Source organism: Necator americanus, chromosome II (genome assembly GCF_031761385.1).
Source record: "Necator americanus strain Aroian chromosome II, whole genome shotgun sequence".
Classification (NCBI taxonomy): Eukaryota; Metazoa; Nematoda; class Chromadorea; order Rhabditida; family Ancylostomatidae; genus Necator; species Necator americanus.
Genome location: NC_087372.1, coordinates 3,027,633 through 3,052,780, shown reverse-complemented (window position 1 = coordinate 3,052,780; position 25,148 = coordinate 3,027,633). Strand labels below are relative to the sequence as shown.

General features: G+C 40.9%; 3 protein-coding genes across 6 annotated transcripts; 2 read left to right on the top strand and 1 right to left on the bottom strand.

The window, feature by feature from the left end:
• Positions 1 to 780: 780 nt before the first annotated feature.
• RB195_016723 (uncharacterized protein) lies at positions 781 to 7,782 on the top strand (the record flags this gene model as incomplete). 3 transcript variants are annotated; one of them, XM_064183389.1, is made up of 8 exons in its annotated part: positions 781 to 900; positions 3,486 to 3,661; positions 3,937 to 4,058; positions 4,433 to 4,479; positions 6,518 to 6,655; positions 6,717 to 6,841; positions 7,526 to 7,647; positions 7,745 to 7,782. In XM_064183389.1, 8 exons carry the CDS (start codon positions 781 to 783, stop codon positions 7,780 to 7,782), a joined length of 888 nt encoding a protein of 295 aa, XP_064039270.1. The 3 variants fall into 3 exon arrangements, with proteins under 3 accessions (XP_064039270.1, XP_064039271.1, XP_064039272.1); XM_064183391.1 differs by lacking the exons at positions 781 to 900; positions 4,433 to 4,479 and adding an exon at positions 2,008 to 2,055 and having other exon boundaries at positions 3,937 to 4,111; XM_064183390.1 differs by lacking the exons at positions 781 to 900; positions 4,433 to 4,479; positions 7,526 to 7,647; positions 7,745 to 7,782 and adding exons at positions 2,008 to 2,055; positions 7,355 to 7,385 and having other exon boundaries at positions 3,937 to 4,111.
• Positions 7,783 to 14,512: 6,730 nt separating this feature from the next.
• On the top strand, positions 14,513 to 22,352 carry RB195_016722 (uncharacterized protein; the record flags this gene model as incomplete). Of its 2 annotated transcripts, XM_064183388.1 has the most annotated exons (11): positions 14,513 to 14,638; positions 14,759 to 14,972; positions 17,356 to 17,534; positions 17,606 to 17,694; positions 17,757 to 17,878; positions 20,006 to 20,154; positions 20,292 to 20,341; positions 21,000 to 21,118; positions 21,203 to 21,266; positions 21,319 to 21,394; positions 22,341 to 22,352. In XM_064183388.1, the coding sequence occupies 11 exons, from the start codon at positions 14,513 to 14,515 to the stop codon at positions 22,350 to 22,352; spliced, it is 1,200 nt and encodes a 399-aa protein (XP_064039268.1). The 2 variants fall into 2 exon arrangements, with proteins under 2 accessions (XP_064039268.1, XP_064039269.1); XM_064183387.1 differs by lacking the exons at positions 14,759 to 14,972; positions 20,006 to 20,154; positions 20,292 to 20,341; positions 22,341 to 22,352 and adding exons at positions 16,318 to 16,447; positions 16,509 to 16,598 and having other exon boundaries at positions 21,089 to 21,118; positions 21,319 to 21,448.
• Positions 22,353 to 23,643: 1,291 nt separating this feature from the next.
• Positions 23,644 to 24,260, bottom strand: RB195_016721 (uncharacterized protein; the record flags this gene model as incomplete). The annotated part of the gene is made up of 2 exons (XM_064183386.1): positions 23,644 to 23,713; positions 24,019 to 24,260. 2 exons carry the CDS (start codon positions 24,258 to 24,260, stop codon positions 23,644 to 23,646), a joined length of 312 nt encoding a protein of 103 aa, XP_064039267.1.
• Between the last annotated feature and the right edge of the window lie 888 nt (positions 24,261 to 25,148).

Genomic DNA, 25,148 nt, shown 5'->3' with positions numbered 1-25,148 from the left:
GCTTACGGTAGGTGCACTAGTTGGATTGAGGCAACTTGGACCTCGTTGCGCTTGCGTAGGCGGTTGAGCGAGTGGTTAGGACCGATAGGGACCCTCGTCAACTCCACTCATCGTTATAATCCAACTGAAGTTAGCTAGTTGTGGTCGTACTTCGATCCTGACCGCTTTGTTCATCGCACCTATTCGAGCGCAAGAAAAGAACTGACAAATATCTACTTTTGTGGATAGACTGAGTGATGACATTGGCATTGACTGAAAACTGGCCAGGAAGCAAGTTATCACGGGGGTTCTGCGTGAGACAGTTTATACAGCTGTGAACTTGTAAAACTACACTCATAAACATTTTCCCTATTTACAATGTACTTAAAAGTTCTTTTTTAAAAGTTTTTTTTAGATTACACGGAAGCATGGACAGGAATTTGTTTCTTTCAGAAAGTGCTAAGATCACGAAGGTGAAACAAACGTGTATGATCGAGAAAGGTCTGGTTATCTTGGGCAATATAAAAAAACACAACATGGCGCTGCACAAAGGTATTTCAGGAAAACAATTCTCTGACAGTGGGGATTGAGCTTCATTACGAGTGAAAATCGTCCAATCATATCCGAAAAAAATATGTACGCTTCATAAATATCCCAATTATGAGTGAAACACGGCAGATTGGTCCTGTGCACATATTCCCGGTGTGAAATTTTTGTTTTGCTCTGAATTTATTTTTGCTCCTATTTTCTTTTCACAGATATAATTTTTGACATATATTGCTACAGATCAAACTATTTAGAATGGAAATTTCGAAGAAGGCACTCCTCCTAAGCACAATCGCTTTCTCTATAATATGTGGAAAATATGTGGGAAGTGCAAGTGACCTGGGAAGTTCAGCAGACATAAGTGATGAACTCGCGGTGAGTTGAATGACACGCAAATCTTCCGTGTTGACAGATCGAAACAAAAAAAAAGAATGATTGTTGAAGAGGTTGTGTTAAGGATATCATAATTTCTCGATAATGATGAAAAATTATGATCACCATCATGATATATAATAGCAAGGTTATTCTGTCACGTGTGTGTGTCAGTCACGAAATTCAAAAAGAGGGGTGCGACGGGTCCACCGGCGCCAGATACCTATAGAAGAGTGTGCGACGGGTCCAATGGCGTCGAATTAGTGCACCAACACCAGATAGCTTTGAAATGGGGTGTGATGGGTCAAACGGCGTCGGATCGGTGCGCAATAACTTTGTGCAGATATCGCGAAAGGTAAATTAGACGTTGCAACCGTTCCATATTCATGGCCACTGCACGTGTTGCATTGCACCTCTATGAATCCTCCACGTATCTATATCCTTGCAGGTTTGCCTCAATTTGGTGCCACGCTTTCTTCAAAAAGTGGAAACACCCACACAAACGGCTGCTTAAGTAGTAGAAACCGACGGAGTGTTTGAAGCTTATGTTCGAATATTCTCAAAATGTAGAGCTGACGCGCTAGAAAGAAGACTATGAAATCTTTTGCCTTTATTTATAGTAAAAAAAGAAAGAAGAAAACGCTGCTAGAAAAAGATGATTCAGATTTTACAGGAAATGTCACTACTATGAACTTCCATTGATCAGTGAAGGGGAGCAAAGCTAAAAGCACAGGAAGTCTGAAGTCCAGCTTTAGCCGGACATTCAGACTGGTATATAATAACGAGCTTAGTCCGTGTGTGTGTGTGTGTGTGTGTGTGTGTGTGTGTGTGTGTGTGTGTGTGTGTGTGTGTGTGTGTGTGTGTGTGTGTGTGTGTGTGTGTGTGTGTGTGTGTGTGTGTGTCGGGGTGTGTGTGTCACGAAATTCGAAAAAGGGGGTTCGACGGGTCCACCCGGCGTCGGATTGATGCGCTGGGGTCAAATAGCTATAAAATGGGTTGCGACGGGTCCCGCGGTGTCGGATTGGCGCGCTGGCGCCAGATACCTATGGAAGGGGATGCGACGGGTCCACCGGCGCCATATACCTATAGAAGGGAGTGCGCCGGCGCCAGATGGCTGTAATATCGGGTGCGACTGATCTACCGGTGTCGGTGGACCCGGTTATTGGTGCGCAATAACTTAATGTGCATGACGCGGTAAATGGTAAATGGTTGGAGCTTTTTCATAGTCGTGACCACTGGGCGCTTTGCTCTTCACTTTTATGCCTATTTCCTTCTTTGTTCGCCCCAAGTTTGTAGCATGCCGTACTCAGAAAGTGGAAACACGCATGCAAACGGATGCTTAAATAGTAGCAAGATGTTTATGTGATCTGACGTGGAACGTTATCTTTATCAGTAGGATGATGTCTTTTACGTCATTTTATGTTAAAACATCATTCTGTGATAATTTTTGGGAGAAATCAGGAGGAACAACCCATACTTCGAGTAATGCTTTCAAATTGTATCTATATTAATCTGGCTTCGCAGGAGTGTTTGTAGCTGGTGGTAGAATATTCTCCAAATGTAGAATTGACGCGTTTAGAAGGAAAACGCTGTAATCTTTCGCCTTAATTTATAATATAAAGAAGAGAAGGAAAGCGTTGTTAAAAAAACACAAGTCCAATTTTAAAGAAAACACCACTACCACTATTAATTTCCATTGATCAATCAAGGGGGGCGAAGTTAAAACCACGGAAAGTCTAAAGTCTGGCTTTAGCCGGACATTCAGACTGGTCCATGCATAAAGAAGAAGCTTCTGGGAAATGCAAATAGTTCTGGATGTTTTCGAAAAATTTGCATATTTTTAAAGAGCTGCTTAAGGAGACTAGGCATAAGGAACGTCCTTCAAGAAGAATCATCGCCGGTCGTCACAAACGCCAAGCCTTGAGAAAAAACGAAACTAATATCTGGACAAGTAAAATTATATATTACTACTTCGATAGTCTCGTAGGTAAGTAAAGGAGTTTGGAGACGATGTTTGATTGATTTTTTTCTTATAGTATTTTGTCCTCACAGAAAAAAGAAAGAAAACGATGGAAGGTTTCTTAAGAGCAGCAAAGGCTTGGGAAAAAGACACATACGTTAAGTTCGAGGAGCTAAAGAATAGAAGAGGAGATACATCCGGTGAGTTAATAAGGTGTATACCTAAGCTTGATTAGTACATTCTTATTCTGAGACATCAACTTTTAAAAAATCCAAGTAAGTTCGATTACTGATGAGACGTTTCGAGAGCGAGCAAAGCAGTAGATAGTCCCGGAATTGTTTGTCCGAGCTTTGACCAACGCCAATTTTGACCTGTAAGATGTAACGTCCTTCCAAGAAATCTCAAACAAAGTTTTGTTTGGGATTTCCTAGAAAGGAAAAAGAGAAACAGCTGTTCACTTTTTTAAAAGGCAGCACAGATACAATTCTTTCATTGCCGCACAGGTTGTAAGAGCCAACGACGGCATTATGTGATTTTTACTGTTTGTTCAGTCTCTGCTTTACATCTTAGTAGAAGGCAATCAACTTGAAATTTGAAAACGCCAGTTTCTTGAACTTGTGCTATTTAGCAGAAAAAGATTGTGCTGATTGTAACTATTGATGAGGAAGATGTAAGAGTATGCGAATCACATGTCGGAAAACTTGGAGGAGAACAGCCGCTCTTCCTTGGCGAAGGTTGCGAATCATTTGGCCACGCTGCTCACGAGATCGGTCATGTTCTGGGGCTGTATCACACACAAAATAGGTATGATCGTAACGATTATATTACTGTAAATGGCCAGAACATAGAGGTAGGTTTGTGTCGTGTTCTTGGGACCAACGCTACCAAATTTGAACGAAGTGAATTTTTAGAAAAAATGAAGAAATTTTCTCCAGCAAGAGTATGAGGAACAATACGTGTTGAAGAGTAAGGAAGACAACAATAACTATGATCTACCATAGGATTACGGAAGTATTATGCACTAGTAAGTCTAGAAAAGTTGTGGTGGCATGTTAAGGCATGGATTGTTGCTATTACAGTGGTTCTCCTACCAAAAATCCGAAAATGACTCCAAAAGAAGAGAACTACGAGCAGACTATCAGTTCACCAATGATATCGCTCATTGATCTCCGAATGGTCAATAAGCTCTACGATTGCGACGGTATATTTATTATTCAAAAGTCGAAATTCACGATACAGAGGACAAAATATCTGGTGACCGATTGGAATGCACCAACTCTTTCAGTTCAATCAAGAAATTTGAGTTTTATGCACACGTGAAAAAAGCGAACCAGTACAATGACATACTATAGCCGGCCGTTCTATCAAGTCAGTTTTTTTTATCCTCGCAGACAAATCTGCCGCCAGTTTATCGACCCCGGAAAAAATTGGTTTGTCCTAGTGTGGCAACACGGGACACACTTTCCTAAATTTCAAACGATTCTGAAATGAAATCGAACGCGTAGCTGCACTTCATAGAGGTTTATCACCGACGTATACTTTACGTTTTATCTTTCACGTAGATTCATATTTTAGAGATTGCTGATTACCTTTCTGTCTTTATCAGACTTCACTTTATAGAGGTAGTCAACTGCTACCTTAAAATAAAGTTTTTCAAATTTTCGACTCTCCAAGGTCACAGTGAGTTCAGTGGATACGAAGAGTTGTCAGAGAAAAGGAACCCCGAGTGAGCTGTGATCGGCTTGTGAACTCCCGAATGTTTTTTGGTCATGTATTATATCTTTATTTCAATAGTAGATTGTTTTCTACTAACGCTTCAAAACTAAACTAAGTTAAACATGCGTAACCATTATGGATATTCTTATTGACTTAGAATACCTTCTAATAAGGACTTCCTTTTTATTTCTGAAACCAGGCTGAACGTCCGGCTATAGCCGGACTTCAGGCTTTTTTTTGGTGTTCGCTTCGTGTGCCTTCACCGATCAAGAAAAAATAACAGTAGCGACGTGTTTTGTAAGATTAGAATTGCTTTTTTCTATCAATGGTCTCTTCAATTTTTTCTTACCCAAAAATTTGAGCATAAATGTAAGACTTAACGGTTTTTCCCTAAGCGCGCCTGTTCTATATTTGGAGAACAATCAAACTTGACTTTACATCTATGTTTCTCTCAAATCTCCACAATTTGGAAACATTATTCGAAGGAAGAGCTTCCTCCGTTCTCAACTATTAGCAGAAAACCACGTGCTAACATGAAATGACGTGAATATCATTATCGTTGTGATAAAAGTAACGTTTTACGTCAGCTTGCGTAAGCTGTTGGCTACTATGTATTGCATTTGATCAGCCGTTTGCACGTGTGTATCCTGCACGTGTGTAAAAAAAGGATGCGAGCAGCATCAGGAGACATGCAGGGAGATAAATATGCGAAGGGACCATAGGAACCCACTCTACCACCTTGGAGCTCCCGCGCGCCAGTCCGACGCAGTGGAACCCGCCTCTCCCAATAGCAATCTCTGCGCCAGCACACCATTCCAAACCCGTGGGACCCGCCCCACCCCATTTTACAGCTATCTGGCTCAGGGGCACGAATTCGACGCCGAAGGACCCGTCTCACCAAATTTTACCTCGTTGAGGCCCCAGCGCACCAACGCCATGGTGTCTGTCTCCCTATCTTCTTCGAACTTCTTCACTGAGACACACACAGACGCACACACGTGACAGAACAAATTCATTTACCCGCCAAGCCTTTCATTCGTTCTCTCCTCGGAGTGAGCGTGGGTTGTAGCGCAGTCGGCAAGAGGTTCCGCTGCCTGCACGATCGATTGAATGTTCGATTCCGCCCTAGTTCCCACTAAGTCTTCCATCCCTCCGGGGTCCATAAATTGGTATCCGGCTTGTCTTGGAGGACAAAAACACTGATATAACACATCGGCCAGCCACTACAAGTTATTGAATAGGCCAGCTACACCTTCGTGAAACCCAAACGATTCTGAACTGAAGTGAACGTGGGGGCGCATCCCAAGCAGTCTGATTAACGTCAAATACTTTATCTTTTTTTTTTTGTTTTTGAAATAAGAAAAATTCAAGCGGACGCCAAATATTGCTGAATAATCACGTTCATTGCCGTATCTATCATTATCTCAAAGGTATCACCCCAAGAATCTGAGGTGGTACAGATTTCAGATGGGGTTTCTTATACGGGATAGTAGATTGCGGAGGGAGGGGTGATTCCGTCCATTTCTTCCTGATTGTGGTAAAAAACGGCCCGATAGATGAGGCTTCGAGCGTCACGGAGCGCTTTTTTCCACGAGTTTGATTGGAGCGCGCCATCCGTGTGTACGCGCGGCATTTTCAGAGCCGTTTTTTGCGGCAATTAGGACGAAATGGACGGAATCTCCCCCCTCTCCATAATTTACTATACCGTATACGAATACTCCACCCGAAACCCGTACCACCTCAGACTTTTTCCTCTAAAAATCCCATTTGTTCAGAAAATTGCAAAGGCATAGCAACAATTTGTTAATATGGTGGACTCCCTCATCCACAAACCTGCAGTAAATGCATCTGTCCTAGAGGATACGGTGGTGACTTGTGTGATAAAATGGCAAGTGCTATGCCCATCTGTCCCTGCAGTAGAAATTAAATCATGCAAATTTTTAGCCTCCCATCGTAACTGGGACCTTCGGCTCAGCCTGTGGTGGAGAATCAAACGCTACAAACACTTGGAAGGAACAGGATCTAGCGTTCGCTAGCGCGAATAATGATGGAGATTACTCTATTTGCACCTATTGGATAAGGGTTTGGGCAGTAAGAGATCTAATAAAGTGACGTCAGTTGCTTTGAAAGCATATGGGTTCAGGCTCCTGCGGGGAACAGAATCGAAATGAAGATTGATGCGATCAACGGTGTATCCGCACTCCAGGGATGCGTTGAAGGGGGAATAGAAATTAAAACGAACGAAGATCAAAGAGTTACTGGGCACAAGTACATCGATTTTCACTTTCTCTCTCTTTCTATTTTTTTCAAATTTAAAAACTCCCATCAACATTACAATCACTGCTGTTGCGTCTCTCATATGAGCTCAGCTGTTCAGTTCATCTTCTGAGGCCCTATGTTCCGCTATGTAGGTTTTGCTGTGTGCTCCAAAAATAGAAATTTGAAGGCAGAATTCAATGACCATCGGATCGAACTAGGTTGTTGGCTACAGTGCATAGTTGCTGAGCTTTCAACGATGAAAGAACACACGTTATGTTGGTGACAGCAAGCTTACCCTAATCCTGGCCCAGAATTCACCTCAGCTCTGCCCGAAGCGCTGTGATTCATCACAATTGCGACAGTAAAAGCAGAGCACCAGGAGAGACGTGTCGGTGCCATCAGGATTCTATAACAGTGCAGTAATGGCCACCAGAACAAGGACGTCAATCCTACTTCATTAAGACACGATATTCAATTAAATAAGGAAAGATTTTAAAAACGAACAATAGAATGGTATTACAGATCATTCTTCCTTGCATCTATGCACGAATAGTCTTTCCGGAGCTCATCGGAAACAGAACAGACTGTTTTGAACAGGTATGAAGAAAACAAATGAAAGTGAATGGAAAGAGAAGTACAAAGCAACAAAGTTCAGTTTCATGATCAGTTCTTTTCATCTAATAATTAATTAAGGTTCTGCTCGCTTGATGAAGAAGAAGAGATCATTCTTAAGTCAACACGCACCCTCATCCCTGTAATTCTTTACTCTAATGTCATGTTCCCAGTCATCTTTGTGAAAATTGAATACCGATACGGTAACACTATTTCTATTATTATTATTTCAATTAAGTCAGAATTTTTGTTGAATTTGTTCGATAGCATCTTGGATCAAATGAAAACGACAAAATTCAGAAGTGGACGAAAAGCTGGCAGCAGACCAAAAATCTTAAAATCTGGATAGCGTGTAATCTTCGGGAGAGTGAGCCCAGGTTTTGTTATTTTTATCGTCGCTTCAGTATTTTCTTCTCGAACACCTCTAAAAGGAATTTCTTCAGTGGTGTATAGGTGATGCAAGTGATAGTATGTAAATCCACGAAATTTACTGAGAAAATAAAGAGATTTCATTCAATTTATTGTGGGTTGCATTATTAAAAGCAGGTAGAGGGTATAACGTGACAGTTAAATCACAAACATTAGAACTATGTACGTTCAGAGTTTTAAAACAAAGCAATATGATGACAACTAAATTTATAAAACACTGCTAACTGACCAAGATCCAAATAATATAATTATAATAGACGTAAATTTGCGATATTGTAAATGTAAATGTGAATACCGCTTGACCGGGTAGTGCACTGGGATTCCAGAACACAAATCTCACCTTAATTACAGCACGTCGTATCTCACGAATATAGGTGGGTGCTTACTGCAGCCTGAAAGTGGTCCGCAGTTGTTTATCCCCACAATTACACAAAAAGATAAACGATGGAAAATATTCACGGTATAGACCGTCGCTCTCAGTAACCACACAATTGAACAATATGTTCTTTATCTGAATTAAGTGATGACAATTAATGGCAAGTGAGGGAGAATAACTCGTTCGATATCTTATGGCGACTTCCTGAGATTAATGAGGTGATAGCAATGCACTGAGATTGATGAGTATCAATGATAATGAGAATACTAGGCTCGTGCCGATTGGTGACGCAGGGTAAGTGCGGCTGTGATACCACTAGCTGGTCCTTATCCGGCTACTCCTGGCTATTGCGAAATGTTGCGCGTGACCTCCACCGCAACACCAACCACTCGGTGATTAATCAAATTCCGCCACTCAGGACCTCTCGGCTTCCTTCACCGGCTCTAGGCTACCCGCCTTATTTTGGCTCGCTCACCAGAGTTCGGAGGAACCACCTCTCCCTTGCTCGGTTATCCGATCAACCCTTTCAGTATGCGCAGACGCGCCCTTATATACGCCTTGGCCTGGGAAACCCCGCCCATTTGTGCGCGAACCCTGAGTCACCAATTGACCTTACTATCGATCGATTATGTTGCACTAACAAATAACTAATAACAAGTAATGAGGGATAACATATAACAAATAACAAGATGATAACATAACAACAAATAAGTGGGTAATAAGGGATAACATTACAACAAATAGCTATGGCAATAAGGTATACTACAAAAACAAATTACTAGGTACTAATTGTACACAATGTACCTGGATGTGATAACAATGTGCATAATACTCCAACAATATGAAATGTGTGTGAACCAGCTGGGCTGGAAAGATCCAAGAATCAATAGATCCAAAAGTTTAGAGAAAGTTTCGCTGCAATCTCCACGTTCATGAGCATATTTAGGTCCTGAAAAATAATCGCGGAATATTCATAAATCCAATATTTTCGACGGCTATCCTATTTTCCATATCCTTGCGGACTCCTACCCTCTCACTGGATGTTGGTCGCAGTGAAGATGAATTTCTGTGACTACTTGTCGAGCATCAAATCGAACTGGGAAGGTAATTTCGCCTGGAATTTTTATGTAAGGGAAAAGACACTGAAAACTTTAAAATCCTTGGGCCAAATACGTTACTTTTCAAATCTGAAGATTTGTGACAATTTTTTCTAAGAGCAGATGATTGCATCTACCGCTTAGACTTTCCGACATTTTCGTTAAAGTGGTATTTATTTAATTCAAAAAATAAATAAAGAAGGGCGTAAGCTTTTTTGATAAGCAGGTGGAATTAATGCGGCAATTGTCCTCAAGGGATACTCTTGAAATTCTCAAAATCCATAATGAATTGTGTTCACAGCAACTAATACTCTTGTGCGAACCTTCTCAAGAAAAACTTCTTTGCTACAAACTTACAACTAAACCTTAAATCGTCTATGCAGTGAGGAATTAAAAACGTTATGTTTGTAATGTTGATGCTTTCAATATTTTTCTCAAAATCTTCAAACCAGAAAAAAGTTGGTTTAACGGACATTTGTTGGTGATTACGAGAAAAATGAGAAGTGTTCCATGAATAGTTGGAAATGATTGCCTTTTTTTTCAAGGCTACTTTTTCTCCACTTACCGTATGTGGTCGTGTACTGTAAAAAGCACTCGTGCTATGGTTTTGTTTGGTTCTGTGTGAATAGATTTCAGTCGAAATCCAGAGATTCTAACATCAGAACTAATATGTGCTTCACCCAGTTCACGAATGCACTACACATCTTTAAGTATCGCCATAACTATGCGTACATACGTTATTGGGCTTCAAAGTACTAAAACACACTATTGCGGCTCATAGAAATATGGATGGCAAAACAGTTATTTATCTTGCTAGAAATATGTGCACAGAAACAAACTGCCGCATTTATGTATCTCTTAATTGGGATATTCATGGAGGACAAGTGTTTTTCTCCAACAACATAATGCGACGATTTTCGCCGAGTAATGAGGCTTATATAAGAGACTCGACTCACTTCTTATTTTCACTTTTTTTGAAATACATCTGTGCACAGCCAGATCTGCATATTTTGTGTTCTCTATGCTAAGCAGACCCTCTCGATCACACACATCACGTGTTCACCACAGTGATCTTAGCGCTTTCCCGAGCAAGGGATTATTTGAGAAAGAATTCTTTCGAATTGAGATCCCTGAATCCTTCCTTCACAACCTGATTTTCCACATCTTCTTCACTGTTGTGAATTAAAGACATCACCCCATCCCAATCTGACGTGGTGTGGAATTCCGAGGTCCAAAGACGTCACCGTGGCGTAGATTGCAGAAAGGTGGGATCTCGCTCATCTCTCCCTGCATCACTGTAAATAGACGTCTTCGGAATGCGCTCCTCTATTGCAACGCGCCACCATTTCGCCCCGCCCCACCTGCGATTCGTCCAATGAAATGAATTGCTCATGGCGTCGGAATGGATTTTCGACGAATCGCAGGCGGGGGTTGGGCGCAAGGGTGGGGCGTTGCAATAGAGGACGTCGTAATGAATCCCATTCCGAAAGATTCTGTTTACAGTGATGCAGGATGCAATCTATGCGCTCGTATAGTCTTTGGCCGTCGGAAATCCATACCACGTTAGATTCGTAGGGTGATGCCTTTAACTACAAAAATCAGTTCATTTCCGCATTAAATTAAGGTAGGACATTTGTAACCTCGCGCCTTTCGGAAGACCACTAGTAAGAAAACTGACTAGAAAGGCGTCTTAGGACTTTGTTTAAAAGCAGCATACCACGAATTTTTGGTGGTGCGGGTTTCAGGGGGAGTATCCGTATACGGTATATCCGTAAAATATGGAGACCAGGGTGGTTCCGCTCATCTCTCCCTTAATCACTGCAAGCAGCCGGACCCTGAATGCTGTTTTATACGACACTATCTATTGCAACGCTCCACTCCTTGTGCTGCCTCCTCGCGATTCATCGAGAACCAATTCGGACGGCCCCGATAGGCAGTAAAGGGCGCCACGCATGCAAGGGTGGCGCGCTGCAATAGAAAGTATCGTACAAAACAGCATTCTGGATGCGGGGAGAGATGAGCAGAATCACCCCTGCCTCCATTATCTATACGGATACTCCACCTGAAATCCGCACCACCTCAGATTCGCGGTACTGCCTTTAACTAGAACACAAACATCGCTATGTACGTTAGAGTTTTAAAAAAGCCTATGACTGACAACAAATTTAAAAACACTGCTAACTGACCAAGATCCACAATAAAGGTTAAAGTGCATAGTGTCTGGCGTTAATCAATCCGCTTGGGATGCGCCACCACGTTCACTTCAACTCAGAATCGGATGAGGTTCACGAACGTACGACTGACCTATACAATGACTAGCGGTGGCTAGGCAATGTGTCAGGTCAGTGTTTTTACTCTCAGATAAGTTTGGTACCAATTTATCGACTCCGGAGGCATGAAAGGTTTAGTGAGCACTAGGGCGGAATCGAACCTTTGATCAATCGTGCAGGCAGCGGAACCTCTTGCCGACTGCGCTAACCCCTTTCCCCTTCTCTCCCAATAGTAATGATAAAAAATAAAAAATGATCATTAGATCGGATATAAAAAATGGTCGAAAGCTGTACAAAATTGTTAGAAAATAGAATAACAAATTAGTCTGCTGAACACAAATATTTGTACTTTTGTTATGTACTCAGACTAGCTTGTCTGGTGTTTTTCAATTCATGCTGTCTCAATAATCGAACAACAACTGGCTTATTACGACACATGTGTTTCTGTGTGTGTAGGTGTCTGTGTAACAGAAAACAGTGAAGCGTGTGCAACGGGGACAAATAGATGTGCCCAAAAGCGCAGTAATGGTATAGAACGGATCCAACGGTGTCATATAGGTGCTCCGGCGCCAGAAGACGCTATATGGTCAAATAGCAGGGCTGGGGCCAGAAAACCATAAATGAGATGGGACGGGTCCCATGGCGTCGAATTAATGTACCGGCGACAGGAAGCCATAAAATGCAATAGAACGGGAAGGAACGAGAGTCGAATTGGCATGAGATTGGCGTAGCATTGGCGCCGAACAGTTGTAATGGTATGGGACGGGTCCAGCGGTGTCGAAGTGGTGCGCCAACGCCAGAAAACGGTAAGGTGACTTCGACAGGTTAGAATGACATCAGATTCATAAGATCGGATTGGTAACATGTTTCAGAAGCTGAGAACACGAATGCAAATGGCTGCTTAAATAGTAGCTGATTACATGATCTGGCGTGGACCAAAAAACTCATGCTTCGAATTATGTTTCCAAATTGTTACGGTAACAAAGGAGTATTTATGGGGTGTAAAATCAAGTTTGATTGATTTTTAAATGTAGTACTCAATCGTTCACGTAGAGAAATATGAAATCATCACCTCAATTTCTAATCAATTTCTGAGTGCTTAAATTTATAAAACAAAATGACGGAAGAATCATCGTTGGGAAGAATACAAATTTAACTTCATGGAAGGTTCCACCAAACTTACTTTCTATTGAACAGTGAAGGTGTGAATGAACCGTGCACCACAAGAGGTCTGATGTCAGGCGGGCGTTGCCGGATGTTCAGATCCCGGTATTGAATAATAGAATTGCAATAAACACATAGTGCAAGATCATTAGCAATGAAAATTTGAACATCAAATTTATTACAGATTAGCCAGCGAGATTAAGGTTATTTAGCGAAAGACGAAGGGATAACAAAAGTTGATGTGGCAAAAGAAAAAAAAAACAAAAATAATAATCTACAGTAATAAAAATAATAAATGATGATAAATCAAGGACGGTATAGCAGAGTCAGTAAGAAGTTCGCCTGTGGCTGCTCGAATGATCAGAGGTTTGACTGCCCTGTCTCAACCAATCACTTCGTCCCATCAGAGTTGAGAAATCGCTAGCAGAGTGGATTCGGAGCATTAAGTCATCAGGACCGGACACATTGGCTTACCCTCGCATGTCGTAAGGCTGAACGCACGTTCATGTACTTGAAACAAATTCCAAATTTAAATCGAGCGAGTAGGCGCAGGGTTTCGCCCACGCCGTGCACTTTATTAACATTTTAACTCATAAATCGGACACAGAGAACGACAAGATATAACCAGCCGTACATATGTCTGTTGAACTGTAGTATTTACATTTTTATTAGGTACCTTTGTACTAATATCTGTTTGGGGATTCGTTCAAATTTATGATATCCAAATAATAGAGAATATGTAGCAGACTCACAATCAACACATGGTACTAGGCAAATATTATCTATCCACAATTGAAAAGGGCTGAAAAATAGATTGTGATGTTCAAATATGGGCAACTATTCTATGTAATGCACAGATCCATTGCTGCTCTTTCAGTGAGCGGTTGGTTTTACTAACACCTCTGACCATCATCATTATTTTTCCCTAGCTCCCTCCTTTCCGGTACTGCAGTACTTTAATGCAGAGAAAGGCATTTGCACTCGTGTATTCTCCTTTGTAGATGTCTTTGAGTCTCATTGGTGACTTGGTTCCTGAACAAATGTTAAAATTTAGATGTTGAAATTTTTCTTCTGATCTACCTTTCATCTACAAATTACTCGTACATCGATACAGTGAATAATGTCAAAGTTCCCGAAATTTCTAGGAACAAGGCTCCTACGACTAGTAAGCCCGAGTCCTGTTGATCTGGCATAATTAAAGATGCCTGCAAGAAGAATTTGGGCTTTGCCAAAAAAAAAAAACCTCGAGCAGAAGACAGCAACCAAACTACGGCGCTTTACTCAAAATGTTCGTTTTCGCATTCTCAACCATGCACTTTAGGGAGAGTGTCAAAGGAAAATCTCTAACAAGCGCAGGTTAGAGTTACTAAATTCACGTAGTGACATACTACACAGTAAGGAAGCATATCAGTTCTACATGGTTATGTCCGCCGAACCTCGTCGCAAAATATCTCCGAGGAGAAAGAGAAAAACAGCGTGAAACCATTAGCCATTTCCTTAAAAGGTAGCTTCCAAGGTTAGGCCAAATTATAAAATAGTTGCCAACAAAAAATAACTAAATAAGAAATAATAAATAAAATTAAGTAGGGGGCGGATGCATGTGTTCAATTTCTCCACTATCACATTCAACGTTAAACTTCTGTGTCTTATAATCTCTTTCATCTTTTATTATTTCACTCAAATTAGTCTAATGATTCAGAATAAACGCTGATATACAATTGCATCATTTAGAATGAAGATCACAGCGACGGGAGATCTTCTGCTGAGCACATTTTGGATTCTTGTACTATGTGAGGAAATTGTCGGACCTACAACGAGCCCCATCAACAGCACACCAGTTTTCACTGATGAATTTGAGGTAAGTTAGTCGAAGAATCCACAACATTGGAAGGTGGTTGTTGAGAATTATTCTTGAGAGTGATCACTGGACTTTTTCGGCTAAATTAGGAGTATTTTCGTATCCAAAAACTGTTTTAAGAACAGGGGAACGGTAAAGAGGGTCCCGGCGGATTCTCCGCGAATGCCTCCGAGACATAATGTGCCCAGTGGATATGCCGGCGGATACGCGAGCATACCTCGAAGAGGTCACGCTCCAGTAGTTCATGAAGACGCAGACAACCGTCTTAGATATTCTTCTAGCCATAGAGACGCAGAAAACTGCGGAGTTACAAGAAAATATGCAAAGAAGAGTGGTATGAGCTGTCGAAATCACCGAATAAGTCAAAGAATAACAGAGTTTGATAGGAGTATAAGGCATTTTGTATGGTGTCTTAATAAAGAAAGGGAGTGAGTTTGTCTTTATATCACCTTCAGAAAGTCTAGAAATCTTACCAAATTTGAACTCTTTTCCTTCCTGTAAGTTCCAAGAAGTCAGAGATACAGAAGGTTCCTCTGCCCAGAAATAAATTAGGCTACAAAAAAGCTTGCGAGTTACAGGATAACGATAGTTCTCATTACCGTTACTTTCGAAAGCTGGAATTTTTTGTTTTAACGAAAAATTTTGTGCACGTAATTTGAAGCTATTAGGTACATCCTTATCTCATTTTTGCGTGAGGATTTCTCTTGCTTCTGGTGCGATTACTAAATTGAGTGAATTATATCCTCGCCGGTGATGCAGCGTATGATTAGCGGTAGGTAAGCAGAGTCAGCTATTTAGATGCTAACGAAAGTGAATATCTTTAGGATACGCACCATCGCTGATTGCTCTGCGAGGCATGACCGGGGCATGCTCGAAATTCCGCCGGGACCCCTCTTAACACCCATCATAAAAAAAATATGGAGAACAACAAAGAGAAGAGGGGTTGGATAATGCATCCTTCATCAAGCATGAAAAAATGTCGAAGTAGTGAAAAGCAGATATGTTTTGTAAAAATAAGAATAGTTTTTTTTATTCAAAAAAGTCATCTCTACTCCTTAACAACAAATAGTTGATGCTACAGAAAAAAAAAACCAGGAATTAGAGGTACTGAGCCACACAATAAGTGAACTCTTTAAGCGCCCAAAATTAACGAAATAAAATATAGTCGGATCGATACTACATGAAGCACAGTGCATTTGCGTACGCGCTCGAAACGGCCCAGTGGAAGCAGCAGAAGTTGGGACCGAGATGGGACCTCGCAAATTGCAGCACTGGGTGGAGCCAGCAAAGGTTCCAGTTTGCTCTTAACCGCTACGCCACAGTGTTTCGCTCCAGTCTCCGCTCCGCCTCGAGAGAAGCTCCGCACGCAATTCCGTACGTGTTCATGTCGTTTCGACCTTACTATAGCGCAAGGTAGATTCTGATACACTACTGCTACACCGCATGGTTTCATTTTGTCAATCCTGCGGTCGTAAAGAATCACCTCGTCGAGTCAAATAATGTGTCTGATTTCTGGAATCGTATGTCATTCGCGTTTTTGCTCTGATATTTACAAAATGTCTACCGTCGACCTCCACATATTAGTGGAAAGATGAGAACAGGAAAAAAGGGGAAAAGGAACTGTCTGCTTTTGCTGCCCTAAAATTTCCAATGAAAATCTGTGAACGTTGCTCATTAAGGAGAGCAGACATCATGAGCGCCCTTCTACTGGAATCGAAGTACTTCGCTTTAAACGTCAAGCATTGAAAAAAAACGAAACTAATACCTGGAAAGATGGGATTGTAGAATATTTTTTCGATAGTGTATTAGGTGAGTGCAAAAGAATGGTTCTAATGTTCAAATAACACTTTTAATATCATATTCATCACAGAAGAAAAAACGAAAAAAGGTTTCCTGAAAGCAGCGGCGGCTTGGGAAAAGGACACATGTGTTAAGTTCCAAGAAACAAAGGAAACAACCGGTAAGCTAATAAGGGATGTACCAGACGTTGACTGGTCACTCCATTCTTTTCTTGATATCTAAAGTTTGGAAGATCTTAGTAAGGTCCACCGTTAGTGGGGCATTTGGAAAGGACGGTGACAATATTGGATGGATTTAGTGATAGAGCCCCAACTAACATTATTTGTCGAAAATTTGTTGTAGACTTGTTTTGTTTGATCGTCGCTTGGTGACAATCAAACCTTTATAATCAGCTCTGTTCTTGTAAAAGTCAATATTGACCCAACAAATAAACAATTGTGAAATATTATTCAAAACTGAGGCAGAAACTCGAGAACACAAAACGAGGGATGAGGGGTAGAGAAGATGGGGAGAACAAGCATCGCACTCAATACATAGCTGTGGGTAGCAGACCAACGTCAACTATAACCTATGAGGCATAGCGCTGCCGAACAAAGTTTTCTTGGGGATTTCTTGGAGAGAAAAAATGGGGATTTCCTGGAGAGAAGAAATAGGAACAGTGATTTACTTTGCCTAAATTGCAGCACAGGTAAAACGTTTTCACTGACGCACATGTTTTATGGTTCAATACAGGTCTGATGCAATTTTTACTGTTGTTCTGCCCTTGCCGCGCATCTTGGTGAGAAAGCACTTAGATTAGGAATTTGAAACGCCTGATTTTTTCGAACCTATGCTATTTAGACTTTAACTAACTTTTAAACTTTGAGCAATTTAGAAGGAAAAGATGTTCTGTTTGTGACTATTGATGAGAAGGACAGAAAGAGTATGCGAATCACACGTCGGAAAACTTGGAGGAAAACAGCCGTTATTCCTTGGCGAAGGTTGCGAATCATTTGGCCATGCGGCTCATGAGATCGGTCATGCGCTGGGACTGTTTCATACACAGAACAGGCATGATCGCGATAAATATATTGATGTGATTGAGAAAAACATAAAGGTGTGTGAGAAAAGGACCAAATCATCTGTTTTACGTGAATGAATCAGGAATAAAAGAATCTCCTGCTTCAGGAAGTTTATAAGCCGCAATACGTATTGAAGAATACAGACGAGAACGACAACTACGGTCTACCATACGACTACGGAAGCATTATGCATTAGTAAGTCTTTTTGAAAAAATTAAAGCAATGTCATTACTCCTCCAATTCCGTTGCTATTCCAGTGGTTCTCCCTTGATGAAACCAGTAATGGTTCCAAAACAACAGAATTACGCGCAAACTATCGGTTCACCAATGATATCGCTCATTGATCTTCAAATAGTCAATAAACTCTATAATTGCGATGGTATGTTTATTTTTCAGTGATCCAAATCCAGAGAACTTAGAAAGTTCTAAAAACAGGCAGCCAAAGATTAGAAGTGATGATGTTATCTCAGAAATTTAAAGGACGTGCATCTTTCGCAACATTAAGAGGGTGAACGATAGAATGAATGAGGTTAATCAATTCGCTTCGGATGTGCCAAGGCGTTCACTTTAATCCTGAATCTGAGTTTGAGGTTAACGAACATGTTCATGTCTAACCTATACAATTGACGGCTGGACAATATACCAGGTTGATGTTTTCATCCTCCCAGACAAGGCTGCTACCAATTTATCGACCCCAGAGAAATGAAACGCTTGGTTGGCAGTAGAGCGAAATCGAACGATCCGTGACCGAGCGTGCAGTTGCAGCGGAACCTCTTAGCAACTGCTCTACACCTTCCTATTCCCACACAATTATAGCCATGAAATGGTAGTATTTCAAGAGATTTCCACTGCAGTAGTACAGAATTTTCGGGGCATTCATTCGAACATGATTAATGATCATTGAACCTCAATAGAGAGAGTGATGGCTGGAGAATCCGTTTACGCAAGTTAGGGATGGGATTCGAAGTTCACTCCTACGTCACGATCGAAAATTAGAGACGCCGCCGCGTTTGCCAAGGCAAGTACCAAATAAGGTGGCGACACGTGATGCGCTTTGATCGACAACCGTTGGACCAGAGCCGTGAAACGACTGGGTTGGCACTAGGGCGGATATAACGAACGATCCGTAAGACCGAGCGACCCGATGGTCAGGATTCTCTTCAGCGAAGTCTCTCTGAAAGAAAATATATGCTCTTCGTGTCCCACGCGACTATTATAGCACGCGATCGGGACAAATGGAAGAATTACTGGCGCCCGCTCGACCAGTTCGAAGATCAACGGGAGTCAAGGTGATCAAGGTGATCAAGTACAGAATATATGAACCTCAAATATTGATATGTAAAGAGCGTATGTAATGCAGTCGATAAGAAGATCAGCTGTGATTGTACGATCAGTGGTTCAATACCGCCTCAGTGCCAACCGAATCCTTCATCCCACCAGCGTCGATAAATTCGTAGCAGACTTGTCTAGGAGGATAGAAGCTGCACTCATAGACCTCGGACGATTGTGTATTGAAGTTGAACGCATAAGCGCATGCATCTCATAAGGATTGATCAACGCCAAGCATTTTATGCTTTATCCTTTATGTAAACCTACATAATAAAGGATTACTGCTAACTTTCTGCCCTTAGCAAACGTTTCTAGACACTGGCCTACCATTACTTTAAAGGCATAGCACGGATCTGACGTGAACTTATTGGCGTAAAAACGGCCCGGAAGATGCGGCATGTGCACACTTCTGGCGCGCTCCAGTCGAACTCATTGTAGGAAGTAGCGCGCCGGACCGCTCGAAGCCTTATAGTCCGGACCGTTTTTTACGGCAATCAGGAAGAAATGACGAAATCACCCTTCTCTCCATAGTCTACGATCCTGTATACGAATACTCCACCTGAAATCCGTACCACAACAGATTCGTGGGGTGATGCCTTTAAGACGGTTTGCATTGCAACGCCCCACTCCTGCGCACAAACCGCATCAACAAGTGAGCGTTCGAGCAAAAAGTAGTTCTTCTCGCCAGCCAATTCAAATTAAATTAATGAATAGACGGTTGAGCGAACGGAACGTGTGCGTAAAGGAGAAAAACGTCAAGTCTCATACATATATCATCATATTCTCAATAGTAGATTGTTGTCTATTAACTTGATTAAATTTAAGCATGTTTATTCATAATGAGATCATTTGGCTCTTGAACCTAGAAAACCTTCTGATAAAGAGTGTGGCTTAATACGACAAGTTTTCTCTTTATAATTTCTGAAATGGAATGAATTTGGGCAGCTTCAACTTATTAACACAGATGTTCAATTTATTATGCTTAAAATGTTTCTGTAAGAAGAGAAAAAGTCATGTTTGTTCAGAAAAGTGCAAAGACAATGCAGCAACAAATGTGTGAATCAATGGTGGATTCCCTCATCCACAAAATTGCAAGAAATGCATTTGTCCCGGAGGTTACAGTGGTGATCTGTGTAATAAAAGGGTAGGTGCTGTTGCCTGCTATCCTTCTAGACAGGGTTAAAAAATGCGAACTGTCAGCCTCCTCCTGTAACTGGGATTTTTGGCAAATGTGGAGGAGAATTAAAAGCTTCAAACGACTGGGAAGAAACGGTTTTAATGTTTGCCGGCAAAGAAGAATACTCCATTTGCACCTATTGGATAACGGTTTGTGTAATGAGTTTGTTCATGAAGAGACGACAGTTGCCCTAAAAACACGTGACGTCAGGCTCCTAAAGACAAAAAAATCATCGTAAGGATTGAAGAAGTGAACGGTGGAATCGAGTTCCAAGGATGTGCTTTAGGAGGCGTTGAGATCAAAACGAACGAATGATCAAAGACTTACTGGCCCCAGGTACCCCGCTTTTCACTTCCTTCTTCTTTTTTACTGTTTTTTCTTTCTCAAAAAAAATCCTTTCAACCTCATAATAACTGTTGTTGCTTCTCTCATGTAACAGTTCGTCTTATGAGGCCTACTCCGCAATATAGGTCCTGCCTTGAGATCACGATGGGTGGTCGAAAAAGGGAAAACTGAGCAGAAAGAAGAATGTAGAAATGATCATAACATCAAAGGAGTCCACTGGTTACAACGCAACCTTAACAATACTGATAACGAAAAATTAATAATAGAGATATCAGAAATCATAGCGGATCGGCAGGCTTCAAGTCATCACATCTGTACACCAAATCACAAAAACAATAAAATTAAATTTTTTCCAAAGCTTGCAAATTTCACATCTTTTAGAAGTATGTCGTACGTTAAATTGCTGTTTGAACCGAAATTTCCTTAATTCTGACCTAGAAGCATAAAGGTTCTAAGACTGGTGATCATTGGCTCTTGATCTGGCTTATGTCAACTAGATATGGAAACTTTGTTCCTTCACAAGATTCATAATGGATGAGGACTGATTTTCAGGAATAAAGCTGTTCAAGATATCGAGAAGTTACTACGTGTTTTACAAACAAAATCTATTAAAAGTATAAATAACTTCTCGCATCCGATAATCGTTAAGGTTTTGCAAAGTTGACGGCGATGGCATCACTCTCAGGTCACATCACCACATCGTTCCTGTAATTCTCTACTCTAAAAACATGTTCCCAGGTGTTATCGTGGAACTGCATTACAAATACGGTAATTTTTTTTTAAATTTATTCCTGACGTAGCTAGCCTGAGCTATGATTTTATCTCCAAATGAACATAAATGATGAAGTTCAGATGATTCGGTTGAAGTCGCACCTGTACAGCCGGAAACGTTCCCATGCCGAGATGTAGAAGAAAGGTATGTATTCACTATCATATCATCGACATTTCTAGAAAATACGTATTTTCAGTTGCAAATTATTGGAGCAAATAAAATTCTGCAACAACGAGAAATTCTCTAAAAGACTGAAATGGAGGATTTGCCCGGTAATGTGCAACTTATGTAAACCTGGCACCACCTTTACGTTACCAAGCAAATAATGGAATATAGTTCTTGTTGTAAAAGCGAGTATTATTAATACAGTGAAAGAACCTTAAAATGGAAGCATGTCACGACAATTAGGACATGACTATCCTTCTTCTGTCAAAACTTGAAAGAATCGACTGATCACAGTGAGTATTGGAGTAACCTCAATCGATCACATTGTGCTCATCTTAACATGGACGGTTCAGTGAAATGCTGCGGTGTCGACGGGCATCGGTTCGACGCCCACGTTCGGCAGACGTTCTTTGATGACACTGCATTAACCTCTGAGATTTGTGATCGCATTGCATGCAACAGCAACTGAGAACGTAAATGAGATTTCATGGATTTCCGATACATCCATAACCTTTCCGATAACACAATCATCATGATCATGCTATATAATAACAGGCTTAGTCTGTCGTATGAGTGTGTCTGTGTGTGTTCGGCAATTCATCTTCATTAAAATTTGATGAATATGAGTTTTTGATTTGCTTATGTAACATTTGCAGAAGATCAACTCAGCAGTTTTTCCAAACAAAAATAAGCAACGTCCGCATAAATGTTGTCTTTCCAACGTTGTAGTTGCCGATGGTAGAACAGGCCAGCCCTGACTGAGGTGCAAAAATAACCGAGCCGCGGACTCTGATAGAAAAAAAAACTCGAACAGCTTTGAAAAAGATATCATTCAACTCAGAATGCAGTGGCGAACTCAATTTTTTGTGAACTAAGGAGCACAGCATTGAAAGATTTGCATAAAATCTGACCGAAAGCTTCGGGTTCTTCCCTACTAAGGAAAGTTATAAAAGAAAGAGCTATAATAAAGCGAGGAAACCTATTCAGAGTAAAACAAGCTTTGAAAACTAAAGTACATTACGTGTTTTAAGAGTTCTGCTTAAGTTCTTTTAGTTTGAACACTGATCTGGAGATTAATGGAGGTTCAAAGTACAGATGAAACGGAAGGAAAAGGACGAAAAGTGGGATCTCCAAATTTGCGCTGTTCTTGTGCACGAACGAAGTTGGTTTGTACACATACAATAAAAATCCCACAAAACTCATGAATACCTCTGCTCTTAATAGCAACTTTTTGGCTACTTTGACAACCTCCCCTTGCTACAAGGGTTGAAAGTAAGGACGAACCGCTTTTTACACTACAAACAAAATCGCATAAATGAGTTCGAAAAATAACAAACCAACAATTTGCTTTGCTTTGCTCTAACAATTTCTTGATTTTCTGACAAAGTCTTCAAACACTTTTTCTACTACAACCTCAGACTCTGTTAGGTTTCAGTTATTGCTTTTTGGCGCATATTTGGCGTCATTTTAATCCTTTCTCAATAATATGGGAGTTTTGGATAGATCTCAGAGAGGAATCTAACGATATATAAACTGTTGTTGAATTTCCATTTTACGACAAATTACGAGCAGGCGACGGTGGCCGGCAGTTCCGCACCGTCACTAGCCGTCGGTTTTTCAATGTTCATGCGTAGTATTGTAGCCCTGTCTGCGTCTGAAAGTGTGAAAAGGAATGCAACCTGGCCCTTTTAAAGTTAGTTTTAAACTTGCACGTCATTTCTTGATCAGAAGTGAATAAAAAGAAAGAAAATATCATGATTGGAAGAATATGAACATTGGTGGGGAAATTGACCCTGGAATACACAACTACATCAGAAAGATGACCCAGGACGACTATGGCTCTACCCGAATCGCTGGAAGGAGAAACCACTACCACTTGACTGATTTTTGACATACCATTGCAGTAATCAAATGATTTCTGCCATTGATGGCGGCAAGTGCAGGAAGAAATAAAATAAAGAGGATAGAAAAACATCTTTGGAGCAGAAAAACAAGAAAACGATCAATTTTAAAAGCACGGAACTGTTCAAAAAACAGTTCAAGAACAGTCCGTTCCATGCTAAGAGGGGTTTATGTGCTCCTGTGCACTTTGTCATTCCTGTAAAAAAAATGCAGACACTCATTTCAATACCTCTTTACCTATGTTTTTTTTTATTTTCTCAGACACAGAAAGCGGTATCCTTCGCTTACGGAAACGAAACTTCCGCCGCACTATGGGTAACATTGATTTCCACTTCTTTCTCAACTTGCAAGATATCATTATTTTAACCGCATCCCAGAATGACATAAGAATCCACCAAATTCTCAAAGAAAATTGAGGAATATCAAAAAATATCAGGAAAAGCACGTACAAGATTCATTCGATAAGCGATAGAAGACCTTCTAGTTCAGCGGCTAGGAAGAGGATTTCATGTCTTTCAGCCATGCTAAAATTTGAACTATATTATGAGCCTGTGCTCCTTAAATGGTGAAGTAACTAAGAGTTACTTTACCATTTAAACTACCTGCTTAATAACTGTCTGACTCATTGATATGAAGTCAATTCCTACTTTCAAAACAATGGCAATCCAGTGCTACTTCTAAATTCACAACTTTATCAACAATAAAAAATTACCAAATAGGTGATATCCGGGCCACAAGTGGGAACCCGAAGGGCCAAACGGTAGCCGAGAATCCGTCATCAATGAGACAGAAATACGTACGGGTTATTCTAACTGCTGCCCATACTCACCTAAGACTACCGTAGAGAACAGTGCAGGTGTATGTCCGTAGGCAAAGGTCTTGCCTGATTGCACCGACGTAGACGACGATTGATGGTTTAAGGTTTCCTGGCTTGCTCGACATAGATAGTTGACCATGTGAACCATGCGAACCATGAAACGATGTTGAGTAGGAAGAGACGGCGACAGGCAGAGGCTTGACATGAACGACAGCGGCTCGACATAAACAACGGCGGCTCAACATGGAGATCATGTGCTAAGACATGACAGCAGCAGCTCGACAAGGAGCGGCTAGACATGACAGTGGTTCGACATGGATGGCGGGACGCAATTAATGTTTGAAGCATAAAGAATTTATGAATTTACCTAGAAGGGCAGAGGCACGGGGATCTGTTTGGTGTTCTTCATTGTGGATTTCAGAAGGGGGCTAGAATGCAATATCAAAAGTTGGCGTAAAGGAAACGAGGGGGGGGGGGATGTTGTTAATTGGTCTACTCCCCAGCAAGAGTGTATCGTACAACTGCGGCAGCGGTTGTGGTGAATAAGATTTTTAAACAATGCCGTGAAGAGATGGTTAAATTAAGGTTGTCATGTACTGGAAAATTGAAAAAAAAACATTTTGAAGGGCGAGAAATTCTCAATCAAATAGTGTAGAAGATTTTGTCAACACCTTTTACTTCCACGTACAGTTTCAAGTTTGAAAAAAACTGTCACGAACTATTCTTCAACGCAACGAGGAAGCAGTTGGAAGGTACGGCTCAGCATCGCTCAAGCACTGCCCTTCGTCACATCAGGTTACATACACACAAGTAATAATAACAATAATAACAATAAACTTAACAATAGCAAACAAAATAAACATAAAACATAGTAATAATTAGAGCTACGTCACATCCAGAAAAACAACAATCAGCAATACAAAAATTTCACTTTGTACTAGAGGAATTAAAAGCTGAAATCTGATATCATTATTTCTGCAGCGCCAATTGTAAATAGATATAAAAAATAGAATTGAAAACCATTGCACAAACTAGTGCTTGCACATGTACAAACAAAAAGACATTTGAAAAAAAAGAAGGATCAGATTCATATGTTTTGCACGTGCATGCACTAATATTCAAAATATCCAAGATCTCGTGGC